Source organism: Mus caroli, unplaced genomic scaffold, assembly GCF_978045245.1.
Source record: "Mus caroli unplaced genomic scaffold, Mus_caroli_1 scaffold_9, whole genome shotgun sequence".
In the NCBI taxonomy this organism is placed as follows: Eukaryota; Metazoa; Chordata; class Mammalia; order Rodentia; family Muridae; genus Mus; species Mus caroli.
Window position 1 is genome coordinate 5,476,539 of NW_028227264.1, and position 12,225 is coordinate 5,488,763.

Sequence of the window (12,225 nt, forward strand, 5' to 3'; positions counted from 1 at the left end):
TTTCAACTCTTCCCCTGATTCTGCCTTGGTAGGTTCTTTCTCTATACCTAATATATTTACCACGAATCATTAAACACAAACCTATTATTCTGTGCAATTGATTCGTCTATAAAACAAAAAGCAAGTTCACTTCTGTAGCTTTTCTTTAAAAATTACTTCAGGTAAAGTCACATTTGAACACAGATAGATGCTTAAGAAACAAAATCTGGTGAGGGATTGTGGAAGGCCCTGCTTAGTGTCCTGAACCAGCTTAAATGAATAACTAAGAGAGCCAAATGTTCTTACGGATTATGCAGCCTGCTGCCTCTCTGTCAATTGCTTTTAAAAATCCAAAGAAAATGTGCTGAGAGGAAGGTTGGAAGCAAACTGAATTGTCAGGGTCTGTAAGGAGTTTTGAAAGAGAAACCCTCATATTACCATACTCGTTGCTGAGTACTTACCGTGTGCTTGGCACATGCTATGTGCTTTCCAGTTATTTCACGTAACCTTACATCCTTGAGGCAGTTACTACCACATTATGGACCATGGTTCCAAAGCTTCCTAATGCTGCAACCCCTCTCAATACAGTTCCTCATACTGTGGTGACCCCTCCCAACCATAAAATTATCTTCTTTGCTACTTCATAGCTGTAATTTTGCTACTGTGATGTAGATCATCTCTGTTTTCTGATGGTCTTAGGCAACTCCTGTGGAAGTACTAGTCTATCTTCCAAAGGGGTCACGACCCACAGGCTTAGAACTACTGTTCTAGAAACAGGAAACTAAAACTCAATGAAAGTATCTAGTCTAGCTAGGAAAACCAGAGGAGCAGTCACATCATTAGGATTTGAACTAAGGGTCTGATCCCATTCCCACACTGCCCAGCTTCTGGTATTCCTCAGTATGGAGGCAGAAACAAACAAGTCACAAAGTAGACTCTGACAAGATAGGCTGGTACCACGCGTTAAATGTAAATGATGCTATCCTGTGCATATTTGTTAGTCTTGCTATTATTTTATATTTAGAATGCTTTGTAATGTTAAAATACCCTAAAGAATTTTCATTCGTTTTGGCCTTTAAGTGAGAGGGTCTTATAAACTGGAGAACTCCGGTTGTGAAAGACAGCCAGCTGTCAGGGACCTTGAGCACAGAGGCACTGTTGTAAGGCGCAGGAAAGCAGGAGCCTGCTACCTATCAAGAGTTACACCATGGCTGGCTCCACAAAATCCAACTTCACCAGGGATTGATTTCCTTCTTCTAGGACTTCATAGACAGGAAAAACCAAGGTGAATGGCTGTGTCGCCAGATCTGGAGGCTTGGGGGATAGAAATAAAAAATGCATGATTTTCTTGAATCTCTAGTCCTCGTCTTCCTAGGATAAGGTGGTTCTCACAAAGGAGGGAGCGTGTTCATGCATGAGTTCCCGGAATCCTGCCTTCAGCGGAAAGGCACTTTCTAGACTCAGAAACCTTCTGCAAACTGACTGAAGCTTGGCCCAACAGTACTGAAAGTAATTGTACCTTCAAACCCTTCAGGGCACCTACCTATTACAATTATAAAATATTTTGGTTTTCCTTTATAGACTCTAAGAAAACAATGAAATTCAGTTATTCTTACTCTAGAACTATTTTGTTTTTAGTCTCACAACTAACGAGGGAGATGTTGGGGGTGGGGTGGGGCACGAAACAGAGACAAGGATGAAATCTTCCCTAAGGTTTTGGCAGTTGTGTTGTTAAATGCTCAGCTGAGAAGTCTGCAGAAATAAATCCATGTTCTTTAAAAGGTCAAGAGACTTTGTTTCTGTTTTTTCTCTGCAACCTTCCTAGCCCCTACCCCCACCCAGTAACAGAAAAAAAAACGCCTGTCTTCAGTAAACTTCTCTTAAATGAACTGTCGCCCAAGGTTTTGTTTGTTTTTTTTTTTTTTTTTTAATGATGCTACAGGACATATCTTGAATATAAAAAAAGGCAATTTGAATGGTAGAAATTCGTTTCAACTAGAAACTGAAGTGGGTGTTGGAGATAATAAACCAGCAAGAGGCTGGTGAGATGGCTCCACAGTTAGGTGCACTGGCTGCTTTTGCTGGGGATCAGGGTTCAATTCCTCGCACCCACATGGCAGCTCACAATTATCTGTAAGTCCAATTCCAGGGGGATCTAACCCTGTCTTCTGATCTCTGTGGGTCCTGGATGTACGTGGTGCACATGCATGCAGGCAAAGCAGCCACTGACATAACAAACAATTCAATATTGATTTAAAACAAATATAAATTCTTTATATAAAATGAGTTTATAAGGAGCAGTGAAGAAGGGAAGTTGAGGCCAACCTGAGATCTGAGTAAAAGTAGCTATTGTTTGTGGAATGTAAAACTGTGCCAGAAAGCTTGGTAAGGTAGAACAGGTTGAGACCTGGAGACTCGGTGGGCACACACCTGAGGCTTGGGTGACTCCCAGCTCCCTGCCAGACTCCTGACTTGGAACAAGTGCCCTGCTCCCTGAATAAAAGAAAGGTGACCTATGGTCAAGTAGGCCCCAAAACAAAGACTCGGAGGGCTTAGCCAATAAGCTTCCTTTCCCAGACATTCCTCCCTGCAAAAGGTCCACCCTGAGAAGTTGGGTACTGTACATTACTCTTCATCCATTTTTTTAACTCTTTAGAACCATGGACTGTCTGTTTCATCTAAGATTGGCCGTGGGAAGCTGTGGAAAAGGCATTTGACTAGAGAGTCACAGCTTAATTCTCCCATCGAAGGCCTCTCTAGGCTGTCAACCACAACACCAAGCCAGCCTCCGCCAAGCTAAGGACAATTACCAAATGGGACAAGCTGGAGCTCCCTCTTTCTCCCTGCCCCAGCCCCTGCTCTGGGCTAGACCCTGTCCCCCAACTCTGGTCTTTGCTCTTCCGTGACTCCCAGAGGTGCCTGGAGGTCCAAGAGCCTGAGAACCCCACAGCCCAGCCAGTTCTGGCTTTCCCTCCATCTCAGACTGCACTTTCCTACTCCTGAGCTATGTCTCAGAGCTTCCCTACAGCCCAGCACACAGCCTGGTGTGGGGTAAAGGCAGTCAAACTCCCCGCTTTCTGTCTTCCTAAGAGGCTGTGCCCTGTGGCAGACCAACAGCTGTTTGGGAAAGTCATACAGTGTAGTAAGCTTCTAATGATGGTCTCACCATTTCTTAAATTGAGTAACACATAACATCACTCAATAATAAATGTTATTATGGTCATTAAAGATTAAACGGGAAGGGGGATAACACTTGAAATGTAAATAAATAAAATAACCAATAAAAATTAAAAAAAAAAGATTAAACGAATCCCGTTTATACTTCTTCCTAGTGGTGCCTTACCAAAGTCCCAAACACTGGATGGTTTACAAAGATAGGATGTGGTCACTCATTGGTTAGAAGGTCAGAGGCCTGAAATGAGGTGCATGCAGAATTTTCTACACTTTGGGATCTCAGAGAAGCAGTCTGTTCTAAGCCCTTCTCTAGGCTGCAGGGGTCACTGGTAAGCCAGGGGAAAACACATCGTTCTTTAGTGTATTTCTGTCTCTCAGCCCAAGTCTCCCTCTTATGAACCCTCAGTCACAATGTACTTCGGGTTTGCTTTAGCCTCATTTAGCTACATCTGCATAGATAATCTTTCTAAGTGACGTCACCTTTGCTGGCCTCACTGTCACGATGAAACTACAGAGGACTTTAAACTTCAAATCTTACTGCTTTTTCTGATACATGCCTGCAAACCTAGCTCTCAGCAAATATGATCTTATTTAGAAAGATCTTTACAGATAAAATAAAATGAGACGAGGCAATCCCTATTTCATACATATGTATATGTATATATAGTATTTTTTATATCAAGAATAGATTGATATATAACTCATAGATAGTGTTGTTATATATGCCAGTGGTCTGGGATGCAAAAGTAGACATCAGTTATAAAGCTTAACCTTAGACATAAGTCAGAATTCACTGGAGCCAATTTTAATGAGGTTTTGAGCTACTCTAATTTTTAAAGAGAAAAAAACTTCTACTTTGTAATTACTATATGGATTTACAAAGCCCTGAGAGAAGAAAGTGAGAAAGGAAGGAAGGATGAAAAGAAGGAAGCAAGCAAGCAAGGAAACCCTAACACCCATCATGAGATGTTAGTGATTTTACATCTCCTACTTAAACTATACAGGACTGCTTTATCCTAAGACTAATAGCCCTTCCATGAAGCCTCAATTACCTGAGACATTTTCAAAACACAAATGAAAGAATAATGGAAAGTTACTCTGTGGCATCCAACACAAGGGAAACTGGTCACATACAACCACTGAGAGCTTGAAATGGGGCCAAAGCAATTAGAGTAGTTGAATTTCTATGTAAATGTTAGCAGCTAGTATACTGAATTGTGTAGGCCTGTGGGAATGGTTCATTAGTGAAATAAGCAGCCATTGTTCTATCATCTTTCTGCATTGACCACTGTGGTAACCACAGCAACTCCTCATTCTTCCTTCCAGAAGAAATGGGGGAGAGGCCGCCTCTGCAACCTGCTTGCTCTTGCTCTATCTCCAGAAGAAATGAGGGAGAGGCCGCCTCTGCAACTTGCTTGCTCTCACTCTCTCTTTCCATCTCCATTCCTCTCTCTTCCCCTTCTTCAGTGGTGCTAAGGACTGAACCCAAGAACTTATACACAGTAGGCAAGCACCCTACCACATCTTCAATGTTCCGTGTAGCTTGTTCTTTTAACTTACATTGAAGAGTATTTAGAAATGTCCATTCTTGCCTCTAACAACAGTGAAAACTGATGGGAGATATGCTGCAAGCTCTAGCAGTGGTTCTCAACCTTGTGGGTCATCACCCCTTTGGGTGTGTGTGGAATGACCCTTTCCCAGGGGTCACGTGCCAGATATCCTGCATGCCAGCTTTTTGCATTAGGATTCATAACAGTAGCTAATTTACAGTTATGAAGTAGCAATGAAAATAATTTTATGGTTGGGGATCACTACAACACGAGGAACTGTATTAATGTGTCACAGCCTTAGGAAGATTGAGAACCGCTGTGTTAGTGGAAGCAGAGGTTAGTGCACAGTCAGGCAACATTGAAGATTCAGTGATGGTGATAATGAGCAAGGGTGGGGAAGTCATCACATGATGGCAGCCTCAATTAATTCTCTCAGAGCAAGACCCGGTTATCAGGACAAGAAGGACATACAGCATTTTTGTACAGTCATCTAAGACGAAGGGCAACATCACATATATTCTTTGAAAAGAAGAAGGCACGACCTGTTTGTCTGCATGGGCACAGAATGGTATTACCACCTATATGGCTTGAAAATATACAACTGGGGCTGGAGAGATGGTTCAGCAGTTAAGAGCACTGACTGGTCTTCCAGAGGTCCTGAGTTCAAGTCCCAGTACCACATGGTGGCTCACAACCATCTGTAATGGGATATGATGCTCTCTTTTGGCTTGCCTAAAGACTCATAAGACTCATATACATAAAATAAATAAATATTTTCTTAAAAATATATATAACTGATGAAAATAGGCATACAAAAAATAACTAGGGAAAATCACATGAAATAGACATGGAAAGTTGACTTTTAAAAGTTGAAAATATTCCTTGAAATTAAATAGAAAATGATGATGGATATTTTTTCTGAAAACTGAAGGCTAAATTTTAAAGCCTCTTATCTATACAATAAAGATTTTTAAAAACTTCCTCTTTTATTGAGCTTGATAGAGAGTCCATTTTTAAAAATGACTTATTTATTTTACATATATGTGAGTACACAATAGGTGTCTTCAGACACACCAGAAAAGGGCATCGGATCCCATTACAGATGAGTCTGAGCCACCATGTGGTTGTTGGGAATTGAATTCTGGACCTCTAGAAGAGCAGCAGTCGATGCTCTTAACTGCGGAGCCATCTTTCCAGCCTGAAGGCTAAATTTTTATGCCCTAATCAAACTACTAGGTTCTTAACATGTAAAACCCCAGAAATAAAGAGAAAAAATGTGTTTGTATTTCATCTAGTCATTCTGAAATTATTAAAGGCAGCAACCATTGAACTGCACAACCCTGGGACGGAATCTGGAGTCTAACATTTGGAGACTGCCATTTGGGAAATTAGCCAGCCTTCTTAGGATTCAGACCTCTTATCTATACAATAAAGATTTTTAAAAACTTCCTCTTTTATTGAGCTTGATAGAGAGTCCATTTTACATGCAAAGTACTTGGCAGAAGTTTTGGCACATGGGAGGAGACATAGATCAGCCAGGGGGAGTGATTTTATTATCCTGGAGCTGCTTAGAACAGGTCCCTTGCTCTGTCTGTCATCTATGGGGAGCATAGACGCGTGAAATGATAACTTGTAGTCACTACCAGCAGAACTCGCCAGTGCTAATGGCTGCTGCTCCCACCAGCTGAGGACGGAAGTGTCCCAGGAAATGTCACATGGAACGAGCTGCTCAGTGTGTTTCTGTCTTCCTCTACCCTGGAAATGGTTTTCCCTGACACATCCCATGGCTAGAAAGCTCCAATTATACATAAAAAGCATAAGACAGAAAACTGAAAATCTCTTGCAATACCACTACCTGAAAACAGAAACACACTAGAAACCCGCCATGCTTTTCACTGGATCTGGCTAGCACACCATTCGAGATATTCTGTGCCTGGTTTTGTATTCAAGAATAGCTTTCCATTTTGTTCCCTAGAGATCCAAGTGTTCATTCTCAGTGGGGTTCCACACTTACACCACACAGTGGTAGTAAAAAGTGGGTGTCAGCAAAAAAGCAAAAAAAGGAAAAAGAAACCCATCAGCTTCAGCTTTCGATAATGGCTTCACACAAAGACCGATGGGAGCTGTGAGGTCCAAGGAGATTACAAAACCAACACAGACGTTCACTTTTCTCCTATGAAAATCCTGGAGAGGAGTGGGCCCAGTGTGCTCTGTGTGGCACGCCCCATTCCCCACATGGCTAGTACCTTGTGGAATGTGAAACTTTTAATAAAAGAGAACTTGTGGTAACTCAATATATTTTCAGGACTAAAATTTTTTTATTTTATCAAGATTGCAACCTTTGGTGTTGGCATCAAGAAGTTATTTCTGAAAGCTAAGTGAATATGAAAACCATGGGTCTGGCCTCCCTCCAACTTCCTTCTGCCAGGGTGGGTTCATTCTAGAGCCCAGACATGTGTGAGACCTTATCCTCGGGTGCCACCATGTCTCTACCTAAGCCAGGGGATAGGGTCTGCAGACCTAAATAGTTAGCCTTCTGCCTCAGGGGACACTCTGGGGACCTTAATCTTCAAGGACATATTCATCACTTCTAGAGTTCACTTTCAGTCCAGCAGAAGTCAGAAGCACAGAGAAAATACAGTCACATACAAGTAGTGGTTTTTTTTTTTCAAGTGGTGGTTTTATCCATTGTTATATTCTTGTTACTAAAGATTCTACCTTACAAAGGCAAGTGGGCCTGAGTCTTCTCCCCAGTAAAACAAAAACAAAAACAAAAACAAAACAAAAAGCAAACCAAAAAACCAAAAAAACTGGTTTATCAGACTGCACTCAAATTAAAAGCCCAGACAACCAGGCAGCAGACCCACAATGAGCATCCCTACCCGGCTTGTCTGACAGCAGGCAAGGGCATGGAATGAAAGCATACCTCCCCCCACCAAGAAAAGAAGCAGTGGGGTACGGAAAACCCCCATGCAATGCATGCTGCTCTTTCCTTCAATGAGGAACCTCCCTCCTGGGTAGGTTGTTGACCAAGTGAAAAATGTTTCACTTATAACCAAAATCCCAAACCCTTAATGATGGTGAATCATCATTTTATTAATAAATAACCTTTACATAATGAGCCAGGCAGTGAGAAGCGTCCACCAAAGGTCTGGGAGAATGTTTTTCTTCACCCTGGCTTTAGAAACTGTTCTCAAATATGAACTGCAGATCCGTTCTGTGAGCATCCTGGAAACCTGTCAGAAATACTGATTCTTGGGTCCAACCTCAGATCCTTGAGTGAGAGACCAAGGGTTAGACAGCACAATGTGCATTTTAATAAGGTTCTAGGCAACTCTGATGCTAGCTCAGATGTGTGAGTCCTAGCATCATGGGAAGAACTGGGCTGAGAACCAGGAGTTCACATTCAGATCCTAGCTCTGGGCTGCACGGTCCAGTTCAGTGGAATCAATGAGGAGGCATTAATTGCCACTGTGAACTCAGGGTTGTACAAGGATGTGAGGTGCATGTGTTAGACAGAGTCCTGACCTTTGGCCCAGCATCCTCTGAGTCCCTTTGGTCCTTTAGGAGGCCATTTTCCTTGTTGTTTTCCATTTATATTTTTGTTGTCTGTAACATCCCAAACAACCCAAAGGCACACACTGGATCAAGCAGCAGGGCACCCTTCAATTAGGGCGAATTCTACTCTACAATTCCTCTCTAACCTTAATGTTATCCTCGTCAAGTAAACACAGGCCACTGCTGATTTACTGACTGTCACTTTTCCATGTCGTGCTGAATGCTGTTCAGACATCCTATGCTCTAGGCTGTGATTTTAGTAAAACTCCACCAGGGGAAAAACCTGAGGCTCAGAATATTAAGTAATTCACTTAGTGTCATACAAAGTGGCAGTACTAAAATACCCTTTCAGAAATATTTTGTCAAGGGGCTGGGCGTGTAGCTCAGCTGTAAGAGTGTTTGCCTAGCATGCTTAAGGTCCTGGGCTTCAACCCCAAACATCACATAAAGGAAAACTTAGTGAGACAGCAGATGGCTGCAGTCAGAGCATTCTGTAGATAAGATCCAAGGTGAGGTGATGGCCAGCTCCAGCCCACGTGGAACTCTGTCTCTCGAAACAGCAACAACAAAAACAACAAGAAGAAAAAATCTACTCTTTTTTCCTAATCAAAAAATTTTTATAAGAAGAGAGGTAAAAAGTAAAAAAAAGAAAAAAAGAAAGAAAGAAAGAAAGAAAGAAAGAAAGAAAGAAAGAAAGAAAGAAAGAAAGAAAGAAAAATCTACTTGCAAAGCGCATGCTCGAATGTGTGGTGGAGGTTTAAACATCTTCTCTTGTGTTATACCTGTACTGGGCAGACACTGCCTTCAGGGGTCAAAGATGAAGAAACCAAGCATAAGGACATCTAGGCTTCTGAGCCTAGCTATAAAAACTGCTAAAGTAAGACTGACGGGTATATGGTGACTAACTTTTGATTTTGTCAATTGCGACTTCCTCTTCTGGGGGCTGACCAGTTAGCACCCTTGCTTGCAACAACAGAAAAAAAATCACAAGAGACCTGCGTTTTAAATAATGAGAGTTAGTCCCTGGACATACGTAGCAGATGTGCAGCTTTGTCTTGATGCAGGTCCCCCAACAACTGGAATTGGGGCTGCCCCTGAATCTGTTACCTGCCTATGGATCCTATCTGTTCCCCTAACTGGGCTGCCTTGTCTGGCCTCAGTAGAAGAGGATGCACCTAGTGACTTGATGAGTTGGGGGGTGAGGGATAACTCTGGAGGGCTCCCCATTTTCAGAGGAGGAGTGGAGGGTGTGGGAGGAGGAGGAGGACTGGGAGGAGAGGGAGGTAAAGCAAATATAATAATGATGGTGGTGGTGATAGAATAAGGAGAGTTCACTGGATTACATGTATTTTTCTCACACCCCAAGATCATTTTCATCCTGTTCCCCCCCCCCCCCCCACACACACACACACAATTTTAGGGAGTTTGCTCTTGGCTTTCATCAAGCTCAAGAGTGTATATAGAGTGGAGGGAAATTGTATTTACAAACTTTTCTGCCACCAAAGAGTTAAGTACAACTGTTCATAGGAAGAGTGAAGTGGGCACAGCCAGCACACTGGACTCCGGAGGACATTCCCGGGGCTTGACTGCAGTAATACACTTAGAGCAGGCCAGAGAGTCTGATAGAAATAGCACTAGCCCCGAGGCCCAACCCCATGGGAGGCCCAACCCCATGGGAGGCCCAACCCCATGCACCTCACATCAAGAGTCAACCAAACAAACCAATCAACTCCAGGAACAACGACACAGACGGGATTGGCAAAGGTCTGCAGTAAGTCCAGGGCCACACCGTGCAGGCGGCTACAAGAACAGAAAGAGTGATGGCTTCTCCTCCCTTGTCACTTGGGTCATCTTCAGGCTCTTCAGGTCCCTCATCATTAAAGCTGATGATTCTTTTCACACCATCTAGCTACTGGTTGCTTGTGAATGACTCCTGGCTAGGACAGACCTGGCTGGGTTCACTAAGATGCCCAGAATCTATGCTAGAGCGCACGTGTATGAATGCCACAGGCCTTACCTTACTAGGAGGTGGTCCATGGTCATCCAAGTAAGTGGAATTTCCTAGAGGGAAAAAGAAGAACATTGAGTGTTAAACATTTTAGCCCCCAAAATCAGCTAGTGCAAAACTGTCAAAAAAGGGAGGTGGGAAGGGTGGGGGAAAAGCATCCTAGATATATTTCTATTCAGACAGATGTTACACATCTGGTTAGTTTGGGCGGGGACACACATGGGTATTCAGGCACACAAACATTCACAGGCAGAAGCACACATCCAATACCTGCTGAATTTATTTTGGACCACTGGGTCTTAAACTTGGTGAGCATCCATTCCCTGTAGGACTTGTTATCACACTGACTGCCCAGCCCACTCCCAAAGTCCAGTTTCAGTAGCTCTGCAAATGTGCTTTTGTTTTGGGGAATCAAGTGGTGCAGGCGCTGCCTAGAACCAGGCTTTGTAGACCCCGCACTGTTTCTCCAGTTTGTCTTGAACTTGCCAACTTCCCTTCATCTTCTCAGCTTAGCTTGAATGGGATTAATAGCCACCTGCTGGTGTATTTTCAGAGTACATGGTTATTGCTTCCTAATGAGTACAAAAGATTCAGAGGGCTGAGAGATGACTCAGTCGGGAGCTTGTTGGCCTCTCAGAAATGAGAGCCTGCATTTGGATCCCTACCCCCTCTTAAAACTCCAGGCATGTGGTAACAGCCTGCAACCTCAATGCTGGCAGGGTGGAGATAGGCAGATCCCAGGGGCTCACTGGCTGGCCATTCTACTAGAACAGAGAGATCTAGGTTCACAGAGAGACCCGGTCTCCATAAAGGTGGAGAACTCTTTAAACAAGACATCTTAATGTAGACCATATGTGCCTATGTTGATGACACGTGTGCACACACAGGACTAAAGAAAGACTGGAAAGCTTGGCTAAGTGTTTTTATTTATAAATACTGCTCTAGTAGGTCCAAGTTTCAGAGGTGGGTTAGAACTGCTCCCATTTCCAAGAAGAGAAAACAGAGACCTATTGGACGCCAATAACTTGCTTATGACAATATAGCTATTTGCACTGCAGACAGGATGGAAGATTTGAGTTTTCTAGAGTGTGTGTGGGCATCTGCTCATCCGAACAGCCAAGTATCTTGCTATCTTGACTGGTTTGTAGCCTGGGCACTGCACATGTTGCTACTTGGTGACACCGGACCATACAAAAGCATCTACTTGGAAGCTCCTAGCCAGCAGGGGTACTCATTAACCCAGGGAAAATCTCCACCGGCACAGCAGGACAATGGGGTTTGAAATGGGAAGCAATGCAGAAGAAACCAGGAGCACAAGCTACTTACAAATAATAGATCAGGGAATGTGATAAACATCCTACTTTGAGTAGATGAAAGGTGCTTTTGACAGGGCACCATAAAAATAACTTAGAAAATTGGAATTAAAAGGGGGAGCAGAGTTTTAAGCCAGGGACAATTCAACTGGGGATAGTTTTCCAAAAGCAATAAATAAGTGGGGTTTGGCATACAGATTTTTCCAGTCTGAGTCATTATCTGTCTCCTTTGCTTTGTAGTCCTCTGATTTAAAACCCACCTCATGTCCACAGCGGCTGTACTCTAGTTGGCCATGTGTGTATATTAAGCAGACAGCAAGGTCTACTTTAAACTACAAGATACAACACAAATGCCTGCCATGCACAGCACAAGGTAGGAGGAACCCTTTTAATGTGAGCACGAGGGACAGTTTGTTAGAGGCTTATTACTGTGCTAACTTCCACCAGGCACACATACCAGGAGGAAGATCAACATCAGACTCAATAAGATAGTAATGTCTAAACACAGTTACCTATGTCTAGAAGAGTGTTCAGGAATAGCCTGTAATAACGCAAGCAGTATAGTTGTTCATTGTAGGAATGTGTCTTTCCCCTGGAGAATGTGACAAATCTCACCACACTCCATTCACCATGTTCTCCAGGT

The 12,225-nt window shown here is 43.0% G+C and overlaps 1 protein-coding gene across 1 annotated transcript in view; it reads right to left on the bottom strand.

Annotated features, from left to right (window-relative positions):
- The window catches only part of Ust (uronyl 2-sulfotransferase), a 318,112-nt gene that overhangs the window by 175,225 nt on the left and 130,662 nt on the right, over positions 1-12,225 (bottom strand). The window contains exon 2 of the mRNA XM_021174866.2: positions 10,279-10,322. Within this exon, the coding sequence (XP_021030525.1) occupies positions 10,279-10,322 (44 nt within the window). The remainder of the gene's footprint in view (positions 1-10,278; positions 10,323-12,225) is intronic.